Raw genomic sequence first — 16,833 nt, 5'->3', positions numbered from 1 at the left:
GTAATTACGAGGGACGTCAAATAGCCAAAACAAACTTGAGAAAGGACATCCGAGGAGTCATTTTTCCCGGTTTCAAAACTTACTGCAAAGCTGCAGTAATCAAAACAATTTGGTACTGACATAAGGATAAACATATAGATCAATGGAATAGAATTGAAAGTCTAGAATAAGCCCAAACGTCTGAAGCTGATTGACTTTCAACCAGTGTGCTAAGACTACTCAGTGTAGAAAGATAACTCTTCAATACATGGTGCTGAACAAGTAGATTTCCACATGCAGAACAATGAACTTGGACTCACTACCTCATGCCATATGCAAACACTGAAATCATCCAACAACCAAATACAAGAACCACAGTCATAAAGTTGTTAGAAGAAAACGGTATATTTTCATAACCTTGGGTTTGGCAATAGATTCTTAGATAGGACACCAAAAGCATGAGCAACAAAAGAAAAAGGTAAATTGGACTTCATCAAAAAAACTTTGGGGCATGAAAGAACATTATCAAGAAAGTGAAAAGACATCCTACAGAATGGGAGAAACTCTTTGCAAACTGTATAGCTGGTAAAGGTCTAGTACCCAGAATATATAGAGAACTACAACTCAACAACAAAAGACAAACAACTTGCTTTTTAAATGAGCCAAGGAATGGAATAAACATTTCTTCAAAGAAAATATACAAATAACCAACAAGCACATGAAAAGATGTTGAAATTTATTAGTCACTTGAGAAATGCAAATCAAAACCCCAATAAGATTACCACTTCACACCCACTAGGATGATTGTAGAAATCAAATAATTAACAAGTGTTTTCAAGGATGTGGAGAAATTGGAACCCTCATACATTGCTGGTGGGAATGTGAAAATGTTACAGCCACTGTGGAATACAATTTGGCAGTTCCTCAAAAGTTTAAACATACCATTACCATGTGACCCAGCAACTCTACTGCTAGATATATGCTCCAAGAGTTTAAGGCAAGTACTGAAACAAGCACACGTACATCGCGTTCATAGCACTGTTCACAATAACTAAGAGGTGTCAACAGCCCAGATGGCCATCAGTGGATGAATGCATAAGCAAAATGTGGTATATCCACACAGTGGAATATTACTCAGCCATAAAAAGGCATGAAGGAGGGAGAGTATAACTCAATGGTGGAGCATGTGCTTAGCAGGCATGAGGTCCTGGGTTCAGTCCCCAGTACCTCCATCAAAAAATAAATAAACCTAACAATACGAAACAAAAAGGATCAAAGTACTGATACCTGCTGCAGTGTGAATGAGCCTGCAAAAGCATTAGGTTACGTGAAAGAACCCAGACATCAAAAGTCACATACCATCTGATTCCATTTATATGAGGCATCAGGGATAGTTAAGTCCATAGAGACAAAATGCAGGTTGGTTACAAGGGGCTGGGGCAGGGAGATACGGGGGTAAACTGATGGGCTTTGGAGTGATGAAAATGTCTTGGAACAAGATAAGGTTTTGACTGCACAACATTGTAAATATACTAAACGCCACTGATTGTTCATTTAAAACAGCTAATTTTATGTTTGTGAATTTCACCTTAATAAACTATTACGTAAAACAAAAGCAGAGCCACAGCGGGAGGTGGGAGACTAGTGGAGCCGGCGGGGATGTGGCCCCCGGGTCTGTGTGGCAAGCGAGGGGTCAGGCACTGGGTGTGGCCCCTGCTGCACCCCTCAGCAGCCAGCACCGCAGCCACATGTGGCACTCACACGAGCGCGGCTCTGAGGCAGGTGCCTCTCTGAGCTGCTCTTCATGAACCCGGAAGCTGCTGATCACAGTCTTCATTGAGCGCTTCTCTCAGGAAACACGGGTGGTTTATCGTGTGCTGGGAGAGCTCAGAGCTCCCCTTCTCTCCAGTTGCATCACACTCGTTGGGCAGCGAGGACAGTGCAAACAACTGCGTTTGTTTTCAGACCTTGTCCTTCACCTTCACAGCCAAACTCGATTGTTTTAGTTTTTTTAAGATTTTCTTAAGGGAAGCCATGTTTCTGATTTTATATTTCCCTTCAAAAGAGGAACTTTTCATCATTTTTTCCAGTAGTTCTTATGTTGCTGAGAACATTACATCGGGTTTAACAAATCAGGAGTGACCTCTCATCACTCTCACCACCGGACTTGTCTCCTGTCTCAGTGAAAGGCTTCCAGGTCGACAGTCACTCTGGCCCAAAACCAGTTCCCATGGCCACCCCTCCTGAGCCACACCAGTGACCTTGTCTCAGTCAGGGTCAGCAAACCATGGTCCAAGGCCAGATTCAGCCCGCCTGTGGTTTTTATGGCTGGCAAGCAAAGAACAGTTTAAAGGTTTTTTAAGCATTTTAACAAAGCTGACTGTGTGACAGAGATCACGCAGCCACAGAGCCTGAAATGGGTCCCCTCTGACCCCTTATGGAAAAGCTCCATTCCTTCTCCACCTGCAGCCAGAAGAGGGTGGGGGCTCCCTGGGTTGGTCATGGGGCGCAGTGGGAGCATAGGGGTCCTGGGCCATCCCAGCCAGACCCTTGTTTACTACACCAGGTCCCTCATCACTCCTGGGAGCCCGCGTGCCGTGTGTGAGGACTGGCCTGCCTGAGGGTCAGCAGGAAGTCCAACCTCGGTGCCTCCCTCTGTGTGCTGGCCTCGTGGCCCAGCGGGCATGCCACAAGCAGCGTGTTTGGACGATGGGTCAGGTGACGGGGACGTGAACTGTCACCACCAGGCACGTGGGCATGCCAGGCAGGCAGGCTGAGTTTGTGGCAGTCTGGTTCTGTGTTGAGATCAGTGGCGACTCCTTTGAGAACAAGTGTCCAGATGAGGGGAGACAGTGCTGCTGTGGTAGTAGGTCCCAGAAGTTCCAGGCAGGAGGGTCAGTGTCATCCTGAGCTGAGGGGCAGGGCAGAGGGCAGCAGGCCCAAGGAGGCTGGGGATATGGAGGGGTGTCCACCCACCCACTCAGCACCACTGGGTGGCCCCAGTTCTGAGACACACAGCCCTGTCTGGGGCAGTCAGGGCTGTGCAGGGAGAGCAAGGAGGGGCAGTGGTCAGAGAAGCCCTCTCCTGTGAGGTGCTGGAGCAGAGACCAGCGGTGGGAAGGGGGAGCTCAGGACCATCTGGGGCAGGTGCACGGTGACCCTAAGGTGTTCACTTGCTCCCATGTCACCAGGCTGTTGTGGGCAGGAGGGAAGGTGGGAGGCCAGTAAGCTACTCCCCATCCAGGCAGGAACAGGCAGCAGTGGCATGGCCTGTGTCTCCATTTGAACGGGAGAGTGAGAGATACTTTAGACATGAAAAGAAGCAGCCTTGTGCATGCCTCCACCGCAGAACGGTGGGGCAGCAGTTTAGCCCCTGTATCAGCCGACACCAGTCAGAATGCATTTCTGTGAGTCAGGCAGCCTTGGCAGGATGGGGCCTGGTCTCTGAAGGATCCTCTGTTGAGTGGGACAGAACTTGACATTCCAGAGGCCATGACATGACACAGTCAAAGCCTGCTCTGCTCCTCTGAAGGGAAAAGTCCCCTGCGCCTGCTGGCTCGGGGCCCACCCCAACACTGGGATTCCTACAGTGAGGCCAATGCCAGTGCTTGGTGCTGGGAGACAAACAGCTGGGCCTGAGCAGCTGGCACCGTGCGCTGTGCATCTGGAACAGAAGAGGGGAGCACCCTCAGCAGTGTAGCAGGCAGTGTGCGGTGCTTTCCTGGAGCAGGCTGGGTAGAGCCAACAGGACTTGCTGATGGCCTGCTGCGCGCAAGGGGAAGGGCAGCTGAGAGCCTGCCTCGCCTCAGGCCAGGATTTTGTCCTGCCTTGGAAGGGAGGCTGCAGGTGATTCCTGAAATGTGGGGGCAGGGGGCAGCCTCATCCCCTGAGCTCTCCCAGCCCCTCACGGTTCCCTCGAGAGTCCCAGGACCACCCTCCGTGGGTCCCACGCTCCCAGACTTGTCTGTACTTCCTGTTTCCTTCCAAGTGACCTCATGGTTGTTATTTCAGGTTGGGCCCCTGGGACTGAGGGCAAGGAGTTTCTTCAGAAGGAAGAGCTTTCTGAGGATTTGGAATCACAGGCAGGAAAATCAGAAAACTATGCCAGTGATGACTCCCGGGCACCTGAGGTTGGAGAGCTCTGTGATGATGTATCAGAAAGAGACTGGGAGTTCCTCTACGGGGAGGGCCACTCCGCCCCGGAGCAGGTGCCCCTGAAGGGCCACGTGGGAGAGAAAGAGGTGGATTGTGATGACCCGGAGAGAAGCTGCAGTCTGAGCCCAAACCCAGGGGCACAGCAGGGAGTGACTTTGAATGAGGGGACACGTCTGCACGGTGCACGTAGCCACCAGAGCTCCCAGCACAGCCTGGACCCAACCATCTCCGAGGGGGTTCACACAGCCGAAGGCCAGTTCATATGCAGCGAGTGTGGGAAGACCTTCCGAGGAAGCCACGGTCTTACTCAGCATCAGATAACGCACACTGGGCAGAAGTCCTTCATCTGTAGCGAGTGTGGAAAGTCCTTTGGCATGCACTCGGAACTCCTCCAGCACCGGCTTAGCCACCGCGGAGAGAGGCCTCACGTATGCACCGAATGTGGAAAGGCCTTCGGCCAGAGCTCCAGCCTTAAAAAGCACCTCAAGTCCCATATGAGTGAGAAGCCCTATGAGTGTAGTGAGTGCGGGAAGGCCTTTAGGCGGAGCTCAAACCTCATCCAGCATCAAAGAATTCATTCTGGGGAGAAGCCGTATGTGTGCAATGAATGTGGGAAGGCCTTTAGGCGTAGCTCAAACCTCATTAAACACCACAGGATCCACACCGGGGAGAAGCCTTTCGAGTGCAGTGAGTGCGGGAAGGCCTTCAGCCAGAGCTCACACCTGAGGAAGCACCAGAGGGTTCACACTGGAGAGAGGCCTTATGAGTGTAGTGAGTGCGGCAAACCGTTCAGCCGGGTCTCCAACCTCATTAAGCATCACAGGGTTCACACTGGGGAGAAGCCCTACAAGTGCAGTGACTGTGGGAAGGCCTTCAGCCAGAGCTCCAGCCTCATTCAGCATCGCAGGATCCACACTGGAGAGAAGCCTCACGTGTGTGGTGTGTGCGGGAAGGCCTTTGGTTACAGCTCGGTGCTCAGGAAACACCAGATCATCCACACAGGAGAGAAGCCTTACGCCTGCAGCGTGTGCGGGAAGGCCTTCAGCCACAGCTCGGCCCTCATCCAGCACCAGGGTGTACACACGGGCGACAAGCCCTATGAGTGTCACGAATGCGGGAAGACATTCGGGCGCAGCTCCAACCTCATCCTCCACCAGCGGGTTCACACCGGGGAGAAACCCTATGAATGCACAGAGTGCGGGAAGACCTTCAGCCAGAGCTCCACTCTCATTCAGCACCAGCGGGTCCACAACGGATTGAAGCCCCACGAGTGTAGCCAGTGCGGTAAGGCCTTCAACCGCAGCTCAAACCTCATCCACCACCAGAAGGTCCACACCGGGGAGAAGCCCTACACGTGCGTGGAGTGTGGGAAGGGCTTCAGCCAGAGCTCGCACCTCATTCAGCATCAGATCATCCACACTGGCGAGAGGCCCTACAAGTGCAGTGAGTGCGGGAAGGCCTTCAGCCAGCGTTCGGTCCTCATCCAGCACCAAAGGATCCACACGGGGGTGAAGCCCTATGACTGTGCCGCCTGCGGGAAGGCCTTCAGCCAGCGCTCCAAGCTGCTCAAGCACCAGCTGGTCCACGGCAGGGAGTGAAGCCCCCCACCCCCCGCCCCCAGAGCTGACCGGCACACCCACACCTCCACCCTCACAGCCACTGTCCCACTGTCCCCAGAGCTGGGCCTGCTATGAGACCTCTTCATGGGCTTCCTGCCCGAGCTCCCCCTCCTGTGACCTTGTGTCCTTTTTGTTTTGTTATCAGACTGCCACGTGTTGGGAGGGAGGAGATTATAGGGCTGCACTCTCAAACACAACCAAAAAAGTGCACCAACGTTTGGTTCCAGATAACTACGGTAATTCTTTTGTTCGATAACTAGTCATAAGGAGCAAGTTCTTCGTCAGTGGCTATAGTTGGTATTCTGTCCACATAAAATCAGATCAAGAGTTGTTGAGGTCTGATTGTTGTCACCCTCCCCCAGAAGTGGTGTGTGCACAACGCCACCACCTCCTCACCCTTTCTTGTCCCTCCCATTCCACAGTGAGATGCGAGATTCCCCCACTGCCCCTCTCCCTGGTGGCTGGCTGCAGTCTGAGGTCCTACCTTCGCATTCTGCTGTGACTTGGGCCCCTGTGGTCCCACTTGGGGCTGTTTCCCAGCCTCCAGCTCCATGCCTTAACCACAGAGCCCAACTTTCTCTGTGCCCCTCCTGTTCACTCCACAGGCTCCCAGGCTCAGCTTTTCCCCAGGTACATCACCTGCTGGGTGAGCACTGGGTCCCTCCTCAGTTTCCCTGAGCTGTGCCCCTAGTCACCAGGCAGGGGGAACTTGGCCCAGAAGCAGCACGTCTGCCACCTGGGAGGCCCCTGGATGCAGCCAGCAAATCTAGACCTGGAGGTGTCATAGGATGGGTGGAGGGAGGGGCACCTGCATTATCTCTGGAGGGGAGACGGCCACAGGCAGGTTTTGTCAGGTTTGTGTTAAGGTGGAAGGTAAGGTTTTGGCTTTGGGCTTCCTGGGGAGTAGAGGCAAGGCTGGCAGTTGCAGACGAGGAGGGAGAGGCTGTTGACTCGGATGCACAGCCGAGTCCCATGGGCTTGGGCAGGGTGGGTTGGTTGCCTGCCCTCACCTCAGACCACGCTGAGCAGCCATCACTGTCACACCCTCCCCTCTGCTTCAGACCCTCCGCTAAGGCAACACTGTGCAGCTTGGACACAGCCCCACCCTGTCCTCCAGCTCAGCTGCCCGGTCTCCCACCTAACAACAGGCACCTCTTCTGGCTCCTTGTCCAGCCTGGTTCTGTGATTCCTTTCTTCAGTAAATACATGCTGAACTTGCCCTGGGCCATTCACTGGGGGAGACTAGACAAATGCCTGCCCTCGAGTTTGCCTTCCAGTGGGGAGAGAATTACCCAATGGTTGTGAGTGCTGTGAAGCAAAAGTAAAGCAGGAAACGGGGTCTGGGTGTTTTGGGAGTTCATTTTTAAAGTGGGGGCAGTCAGAGAAGGGCTCCCTGAACATCGTTTGAGCTACGACCTGCAGCAAGTGAGAGAATGACCAGTGAGGTGGGTGGAGCAGGGGCGGAGGGCGCAGGCAGGTGAGACCACAGGGGCCTGGCCTGCATAGGCTTGGGGCCCCACCCTGAGCAAAGTGCTGGAGGGTTTTGGTCTGACCTGCCTTTAACAGGCTCATCTGCCATCTGCTATGTGCCCATGTCACTCCCTTCTCAACTCCTTTGCCCCCTCCCCTGGCCTCCACGCCACTGGAGGCCCCCTGGGGCCAAGGCACAGGCAGGCAACGGGCCTCCTCTGGGAGGCAGAGGTCTGGTCCACAGGAAGGACGGTGGCTGTCAGCTCCTCTGGCCGCTCGGCCCTGCTGGCAGCTGGGAAGGGTTCACCTATTTGGGGTGTGCTGTCCACTGAGAAATTTCATTTCAGGATGTCATGTTTCCAAAGAAGAATGGTCTTGAAAAGCAAGTTTCTGTCAACCACAGGTTATGTCTTTCCTTTGACTTTCACAGCATCCTTGGAAGTGCGCTTCCTGGGAACAATGGCTGAGCAGTTTGCACCTCAGTCTCCCACCCCCGTTTTGCCCCTTCCCTTCCCCCACTAGTATCCACTAGTTTGTTCTCAATCTCTGTGAATCTTTTTTGTTACATTCATTGGTTTTATTTTTGGGATTCCACATATAAGTGGTATCATACAGTATTTGTCTTTCTCTGTCTGACTTATTTTGCTTAACATACGCCCTGCAAGTCCATCCATGTTGTTGCAAATGGCAAGATTTTACTTTTTAATGGGTGAGTAATATTCCGTGTTAGCTCTAGACCCATTTTTCTGATGTTTGACTGTTGACAGCATTTAAGCCTCACCCCTGCCCTCCCCACCCCTGTGCCACATTTGGGCACACTGGTAAGAAAGCCCAGGTGCCCCTCCCTCAGTGCCAGCAGAAGTTTCAAGCCACCCAGGCCCATGCTGGTCCGTGGTGGGGCTTCCCTGGCCCCACCCCAAACACAGCAAACACCCAGGTGAGTCTCCTTGTCTTGTGCTGCTTGTGCTCTCATACCACTTTGGACCCGTCCCTGCTGACCTCAGGTATGTGAGTACTAAACCTTTTCATACACGTGTGTGTATGGCATCATCAGTCTTGACATCAAGCCAAGTCTTTGATGGAGGGGGGAGGGTCCATCCACCTCTCCAGGTGACTATAACAGTTGAAATTGGTACTGGGAGCAGGATGCCCAGACAATGACATCGCCTGGAGTCTCTCTGCTCCTGCTTTGGCTTTACTAACAGGCCTGCTGTCTGCAGGCGAGTGTGCACTCAGCCGAGCTGCACGTGTCGCACTGCGGGATCGCGGGGAGCCTCTGCTGCAGAGTTAGGTGACCCGGATCAGCAGCTTTGATACCTACTTAGTGTTTAGGGACTGGAGCATGGAATTGGGCCCCCGTCAAAGTGGCCCTGGGTCGTGTACCTGATCCCAGACCTGTCGGCCTTTAGGATCAGGGGAGAGACTGCACCCTGTGCAAGGTATGCATCCATCGGGTTGTCACTCATGGAAGAGCAGGCATTAGGTGGCAAGCTCAGGTCCACACTGCAGAGAGCGGAAGCTCATTTGGTGTGCCACCACCTGTGTCACAGCAAAGATCCTTACCCTCAGGGCTCTAGGGAGAAGCTGTGCCAATGGACTAACTCAAACCCAAGTTAAGCCAGGGGGTCCTTAAATGCTATCAAGGAACCTTGCCTTGCAGAGGCACTTGACCCTGATGACGCTGGTTGAAGGCCCTCTGGAGGAGGAAGTTTATCAGCATAAGTGCAGTAGACAGGATCCTCCTCAAAAAGGGGGAAGGAAACCAAAGCAAACCCACAATTTGACCCAACTGGACATTCAGAACTTACTAAGCTTACATAACAGAATGATAAAAAGTTTTTGTGTCTCTATGACATACCTGCTAAATTTACATCTGCTGAAATGCACCATAAGTTGGCCGAGGGCTTCTGGTGCAAGAAACTGCCCTCTTGTCCCCGTACAATATGCCATTAGAGCTGTAGCTGCTGGCCACAAACTGGGCCATCCTGAGCCTGTGACCCTTCATACCCAGCTGCTCGTCATGCTCAGGGCTGCTGAGGCCACCTCAGAACAGGATGGACTAAACCTGTGCTCTCTGGCATATTTCACCTGGGACTTGGCAGGCAAGAACTTGGATGGCCTCACCTATCCTCAGTCCCTTTCCAGATGCCAGGGTGCTAGGCCCTTTGGCAACCTGGGGGTCCCCTTGGGGAGAACTGAGTGAGCAGCAGTGGGCGTTCATAGCCTGTACGATCAGAACTGCCAACCATACTAGGAGATGGAGCTCAGAGGGGAGCTGCTTCTCACGTCATGACGTGCTACCTTGATGAAAGGCCAGCCCTGAGGTCGGCACAGCTGGGCGAACTTCAGCTGTTACCTCAGCACCCGATGGCCTGGCTAACAGATGGCCCATCTGCACAGCTTTACAGACTCGTGCAGTTGCCTAAGCATTGCCCCCTGGGAGAAGTGGCTCAGTGGTAGAGTGTGTGCTTAGCATGCACGAGGTCCTGGGTTCAAGCCCCAGTGCTTCCATTAAATATAATAATTAATGAAGAAAGAAACCTGATTACCTGCCCCCCCCAAAAAAAAACCCAAAAAATTTTAAGAAATTTTAAAAATAGTAATTCATTTCAAAAAATTAATAAAATAAATAATACCCTGGGGAAAAAAACCAGTAAGTTGCCCCCTTTGGTATAAAAAGTTCCAGGAATCTCTTGCCTCATAGCTGCTCCAAAATACTGATCAAAGTCACTAGAGGTCTCTATCTGTACTCCCCAGGATGCCCTCCTCTGGAGTTCCACACTTGCCCTTGAAGCAGGCACCAGCAGGACCTTCACCTCCCCTGCCAGCCTCAGGCTGCAGTCTGCTCAGAGGGCCACACAGCTCATTTAAACAAACACTGATTCAGTTGAACGGAACATGGTGTGTCTCTTGTCATCAAACCTCAAGGTGAGTCATAACTGGTGGTCTGGTTCTGTTGGTTGATGTTTGCTGATGGCTGTGAGGCCTCATCCTCCTCATTTCTGTGCCCACATCTGGGAGCCGGGTGCTCCCTCCTCTGATGCCAGCAGGACACTGAAAGCACACAGGCCCTCACTTATGCTTGGAGACCCTCCTGCTGACCACACCTTCTGACTTCAGTAAAGACCCAGCCCAGTGACCCTCCTTGCTCTCTCAGCCATTTAAGACCAGTTTGTGAGGCCTTCCCTTCTCTCCTCAGAGACCTCCATTATGTAAGTAATAAAGTGTTTCATACCTTCGAAAAATATAGAAGCCCCCTTTGGCCCCCACATCTTCCACCTTGCTCTTTGGTTTACAGACACCAATAAGTCTTGTGTACTGTGACTTCTCTGGAAGTTCCCTTCAACCTCCTGAAACCTAGATGCCCCTGACTGCGCTCGCCCACCAAAGCCCCCTCCCTCCCCCAGGTACCGCTGAACTAGAGGGTATTCTCCTTGCTCCACATCCAGACGTTATTTCCATCAATAACCCACAAACTCCAGGGACACTCTGGAGCACAGTGTGTGAGAGAGAGCAGGACCAGGATCGAGAGGTAACTCCAGGGTCTGAAGGGAGAAAAGGACCCTGATGCTGAGGACAGTGCAGGCCACGCCGGGGCAGCTGTGGCAGCAGGAGAGTCTCAGCTGACCACTCACCTGGGACTTGGCAGGCAAGAACCAGACAATCATCACTGGCCCCTGGGCTTCCTTGGAAGCAACACAAAGGTGGGGGCAGCCTGGCTGCCAGGTACCCCATGTGGTTTATTCTGTGTGCAGTGTCTTCCTCTGTGCCCACGGGCCAGGCTCTGAGCCTCTCCAAAATGTCAAAACATCACCTAGAGAGATCACTTCCAGCTGGAAATTTGATACAAAAGAAAGGTGGCGTCTCAAATCCAGGGGAGAAGGACGAACTTCATAATATGTAGAAATGGGAAAACAAGATAGACATTTGGAAAAAAATACAAAATCAGACTCATTCTTCACATCACATAGCAGAATAAAGTCCAAATGGAACAGAGATTCACGTGGAAGCAAAACCAAACAAGTACTAGATGAAAACATGGATAAATTCCTCTAGAACCTGGAAGTTAACGAAACTTTACTGTAACTCAAAATCAAGAAACAACAGGGGAAAACAATGATAAATTTGACTATACAGAAATAAATTTTTGCATGACCAAAAACAATATAATCAACAAGGTAAATGACAAATTGGGGGAAATATTTGCAGCTGATGTTACACATAGCACATATAAAATTAATATATAAAAGATTATTTAAAAATTAGGATTTCATTTTCAACAAATGGTGTTGGAACTATTGAATAACCACATACCAACAAAATGAACCGCAATCCTTACCCCACACTATGTACAAAAATTAACTGAAAATGTATCATCAACAAAAATGTAAAGCAGAAACTCCTAAAGAAAACAGAAGAAAACCTTACCAGCCTTGGCTTTTGAGAGGATTTATTAGATACAACACAAAAAGACGGAAGTTTCAAGGAAGTAAATCAGTGAATAGGACTTCATCAAATTTTAAACATTTTGCTCCTTGAAATGAAATGGGAAAAAACGCATAAACTGGGAGAAGATATTTGCAAAACATATCCAACGAATTTGTATCCCATCCTATAAAAAATAAAAAATTAGAAGACAAATAACCCTATTTTAAAAAAAAAAAAAGCAGAAGATTTGAATGGACGCATCACCAAAGAATATATACAGATGGCAAATAAGCACAAGAAGAAATATTGAACAAGATTAAGTGTTAGAGCAATGCACGTTAAAACCACAGTGAGACCACTCATACCCACGAGAATGGCTAATTTTGGAAACAAGTGACTCTACCAAAAGTGGGCCGTGTATGCAGCAGCTTGAGCTGTCATACCTGAGGGGGATGAAAAGCAGTTTGGAGAGAAAAAAAAAAAAAAAAACTTTGGAAAGAGGTCGGCAGTTCCTTAGAAAGCTGAACTTAAGTCTACTGTACCACCCAGCCATGCCGCTGTAGATACTAACCCGAGAGAAGGGAAAACACAGGTCCACACAAAGATGCAGACACAAATGTTTGTAGCAGTTTTAGTTGCAATAGCCCAAACCTGGAAACAACCCAATGTCCATTAAGAGGTAAATGGATAAACACATTGTGATGTATGCTTACAATGGAAGGCTAATACCCCCCAGTCAAAAGGAGCAACTGTTGATACATGCAGCACTCTGAATAAGTCTCAAAATATGTAAGCTGAGTGAAAGAAGCCAAGACCCACGCACACTCAAAACAAGTGCCGTTTACTTAAAACTGTAGCCAATACAAATCAAGCTAGAGTGACAGCAGTTCACCTGCCAGTGGTGGGGAAGGGGATATATTTTGGGCTCATGGGTTTGTTCACTGACTTGATTGTGGTGATGGTTTCACAGGCATATGTTGTGAAAAATTTCTCATCAAGTTGCACAATTAAGATGTGCAATTTATACCTCAATAAACCCATAAAAAAGACACAGCAATCAAATATTTTTAAAAATCAATGCATTATCAGCCTTCTAGTGTGTTTCCCCTCAAGAAACTTCCACTTCTCTAGATGGGGTATTTCTAAGTACTCTCCATTGTGCACATTGATTAGGTAGAGGATGAACTGAATACTGAAAGTTGATGAAATCAGGCTTAGAGAATATAAGTTAAAATCTACTTTGAAGTCTACTCTGAATAACCATCTCTCTGGTATCAAGTCGATTGCTTATTATAACTTCTCAAGTTGCATCCAAAAAGACTACAAGGACTTTGGCAATGTTTAATCTTAAACAATTGATAAATTGGTGCATTAAAAACAGAGTTTTAAAAATATCTGCAGCTTACGTCACAAAGGGTTGACATAATAGTGCTTCTGAAATCAGAGGGACGAGACTGAAACAGGGCAGGACCCTGTGGGGCCTTCCCAGGACAGACACACACACCCCACTGTATCCTCTGCCGGCCTCCTGTCTGTAGGAAAACCTAAGTCAAAGAGTAAGTTTAATCAGAGAAATAAGCAAATACAGAAACAAAGGGAAATAGTCAAGCAATACAAAATAATAACAGTTTAGTCACTAAACAAAGTCAGCTATCTTTATTTCCTCCTCAAGGGCTGTAGACAGTATTCTGAGCCATGTCCTTTGAGCTGTCTTGTAGATACTGAAACCCTCACCTGATGGGAGAAGGTAACCACATGATGACCTGACTGTAGGCATGTCATAAGCTGCCACAATTCCAAGAACTGGACTCAAATAAATGGGAACAAACTGACCCTGGAACTGAAGATTAACTGTACTGACAACAATCAAGATGATGCTGATTAGACACCACGTGACTAATTTCAGGATGGCTGTCAGAGCTGACTGCGGTTCTGCTTATAGCCCCCTCCCTCCGCCTGTACACCCCTGAGACTCCCCTTTATAAGCTCTTGTCCCCTGATTCACAGTGGAGAGATGGTTTCTGGATACAAGTCTGCCCTCCCCCCTACAGTTGCCAGCCTCCAGAATAAAGCAAAGTTTGCTCTCTACCAACATGTGCCTCTCTTTGTATTGGCTTTCGAGTGGCGAGCAGCTGGACCCAAGTGTTGGTGACAAGACCTATAAGCAAGTTCACGAACAAGTAAGTGAAAGTGGCATTAAGACATAGGAAAAAGATGTTCAACTCCACCCCGAAGAAACATGCAAAAGGAAACCACACCAAGATGCCTTTCCTTGCTTCTCAAATTGGCAAAATACCAAACATTTGACAACATAGTTGGTTCACAAGGGTGTGAAGAAAGACCACCAGAGGGAATGCATGACCTTACAACCCTTTGGAGGGAGCCGGGCAACACACAGCAAAGACGCAGTACAAAGACCCACTGACCAGGGGACGTCTAGGGATCCATCCTGAAAGTAAACTGGCAGAACTGTGGAAAGACCCATGTAAAACTATTCATTACAGCACTAACTTGAATGGCAACAGACGGGAAACAACCCAAATGTCCAGTAGTAACAGACTGGTGAATACACTGCCGCACAATCATGAAGGAGAGGCGTGTGTAGCTGCAAGAAAGAGTAAGGGATATCCCTGTGCTCTGCCAAGGAGAGGTCTCCCGAACGCTGTGGCCTGAAAGATGCCAAAGGGCAGGCCTGTTCGTTGAAGTTTACTTAGATTTTTTTAAATGGAAGGAGAAACCATAGTCTCAATAAGTGTCTACAGACAGAGGGAGATGACAGGTTGGTGGAAACAGGGAGAGAAGCCAGACTTCTCTGAATGTTCTTTTTTGTCAACTTGGCTTTGGAACCATATAAGCTTTACATAATCATAAAACAAAATTATATAAAACTGAAAAATGTAACCTTAAAAAGCAAAAGCAAAATGAGACAAAGTGAGCTAGTATATACAGTTGGGGTCTGAACTCCACAGAAACAAAAAATGTTTAATTTACTTTGAAGCAGAATAATATCCAAAATGGGATAGATCCTAACAACAAGAACAGCAAAGTAATTCTAGATTATTTTCAATAATCATACTGTTAATAACAATGGCATTGTTATTCTGACTCAATTACATATATATAGTAAAGTAAATAAGTAATTGTGTTTAGATAATTAGGACCCAGGATTTTAAATATAGAAGAAAAAGAGATACAAATATAAAATCAAAGAAGTTAAAGCCACCTAGCCCTAAATTTGGAATTTGAAATATAATTCTAAATTCATGGGGTTTTTTACATTTAAAACAATGTATTCTAGCTCTGTCCTCAGAAAAGACCTCGAGATAACGTCTAGCCTCGTGGCAGTGAGCACCTGCAGAGCCCAGCTGTGCCCTCCAAACCCCACTTCCTACTGAGAGGGACTGGGGCTCCCAGGATTATGGGAACTGAGCCTGAGATGTCCTGTCATATCAGAAACTGAGGAAGCCATCAATGATCAAAGGGCTTGTGTCAAAGAGACTCAGGGCGAACTTGAAGAAGTTCACACTGACCACAGATGGGATGATATGAGTATTAATTTTCAAAACTCGAGGTGGGAGGGTGTAGCTCAGTGGTAGAGCATGTGCTTAGCATGCACGAGGTCCTGGGTTCAATCCCCAGTGCCCCTGTTAAAACAAACCAAAAAAATAGACCTGATGACCTTTCCCCTCCAAAAGAAACAAGCAGATAAAACTGTAATGAACTAAAACGCATTATATTTATTAAATTTTTTAGTTCAACTAATAATAGAAAAAAGAAAAGTACCAAACTGGTCACCTCTGGAGAATGCTAGGAAACCAATTCATTATTCTGAAAGTTATAAATAAAGGCAATAATTAAGCATCTACTTGCCTTTTCTCTGTGGACCATATTTCAGGGCAACCAACCAATTTATAGGGGGAAGTTTGTCTTTATAGAACTGTTTGCACAATGCAGAAGGGCGCCAAAACCAGAATGTCACCATCCTGCAAACTCTGAGTGGGCTGCACTCGGGCAGAGGCTACTGGACGAACACAAGCCCCCACCTATGAAGTGTTCTTGCCCCTGCCAACCTAACCCGGTCAGTCTCTACAAGCTTGCAGGACTGTCTAAGGACAGAAAGTTACCACAAGAATGCAAATGGCAAAATCCCAAGTGTGAGAAACAACACAGGGTGCTGACTTTAATGAATAAATTTCAAAGAGGAAAAAAAGAGGTGGGAGGAGGCTATCAGTTAAGAGATTTTAAAAACCTATTGACCAAATGCATTGTGCATTTGTGTACCTAGTTTTAATCCCAATTTACACAAACCGATTGTAAAAAAAAAAAAAAAAAAAAAAAGATAATATTAATGTATGAGAAAAATGGTAGAATCTGAACACTGATTGGATATTTGATGATAACAAGCGATAATTGTCAACATTTAGGTGTGATAACGGTTCCATAATTGTTTTGTAAGGGCCCTTATTTTTCAGAGACAGATATGGAAGCAATTATTAAGTAAAATGACTTCATGTGTGGGATGGGAGGGAAGTAACTGAATAAAGAACAGGTGAAAAGAGATGGGTCAGTTACTGTTTCAGCTGTGTGATGAGCATGAGGTTTCACGGTACCACTTGCCCTACTTTTGTACATCTTTGACATTTTCCATAGAAAGAAGCTAAAGGAAAGAGTGAGGTAAGTGGGTCCTCAAACAGGGACTCCTGTCCCCCTTGCCTGCTCCGTTTTCCTTCCCTTCCCAGCACACTGGCTGCCAAAGTCACCTAATTTGCAGCTTTATGGTGTTTTCCCCACCAGGACGTGAGTTTGAAAGGAAGGAGCTCTGTTTTGCCTGCTGCGGATAAAGGAGATCAGGAGACTGGACAACTGGTGCAGACAGCAGAGGCCTAGTCTCCTCACATTCTCCCGGGAGCCAGCAAAGGGCAGGGGGCGGAGGGCGCACAGGAGGCGTTTCCCAAGCGCAGTCAGACCTGTGGGGTCAGTGCCCAGCAGAGGAGTGGCTGGATTAAAAGGTGACCCTCTATAATGCGGATTGAAATTGCTGGACAGGTGAGGCGGCGTTTGAGGGTGTCCACTCGCCAGTGTCGGTCATCCGTCTGTTCGCTTCTTGGCCAGGAGCTCTTACAGGTACTTGGGACGTGCCAGTGAACAAAATGAGCAGAATCCCTCTGGCACTTACGTTCTA

General features: G+C 48.5%; 2 protein-coding genes across 7 annotated transcripts in view; both read left to right on the top strand.

Moving 5' to 3' along the window:
• The window catches only part of ZNF16 (zinc finger protein 16), a 33,864-nt gene extending 27,781 nt beyond the window's left edge, over positions 1–6,083 (top strand). For 2 of the 3 annotated variants that reach the window (XM_074352788.1, XM_010961207.3), the window contains one exon: positions 3,991–6,083. In XM_074352788.1, the coding sequence (XP_074208889.1) occupies positions 3,991–5,732 (1,742 nt within the window). In that variant the 3' untranslated portion in view covers positions 5,733–6,083. Of the gene's footprint in view, positions 1–1,665; positions 1,672–3,990 lie in introns of all 3 variants that reach the window. The other variant, XM_074352789.1, reaches the window with a different exon arrangement.
• Positions 1–16,833, top strand: part of ZNF250 (zinc finger protein 250) — a 42,060-nt gene that overhangs the window by 6,051 nt on the left and 19,176 nt on the right. For 2 of the 4 annotated variants that reach the window (XM_074352806.1, XM_074352805.1), the window contains exon 1: positions 7,113–10,151. The exons of the other annotated variants lie outside the window; for them this stretch is intronic. In XM_074352806.1, the coding sequence (XP_074208907.1) occupies positions 10,122–10,151 (30 nt within the window). In that variant the 5' untranslated portion in view covers positions 7,113–10,121. Of the gene's footprint in view, positions 1–7,112; positions 10,152–16,833 lie in introns of those variants that run through there. 4 annotated transcript variants of the gene reach the window in all.

Source organism: Camelus bactrianus, chromosome 25, assembly GCF_048773025.1.
Source record: "Camelus bactrianus isolate YW-2024 breed Bactrian camel chromosome 25, ASM4877302v1, whole genome shotgun sequence".
Classification (NCBI taxonomy): domain Eukaryota; kingdom Metazoa; phylum Chordata; class Mammalia; order Artiodactyla; family Camelidae; genus Camelus; species Camelus bactrianus.
This window is presented reverse-complemented; position numbering and strand designations above follow the sequence as displayed.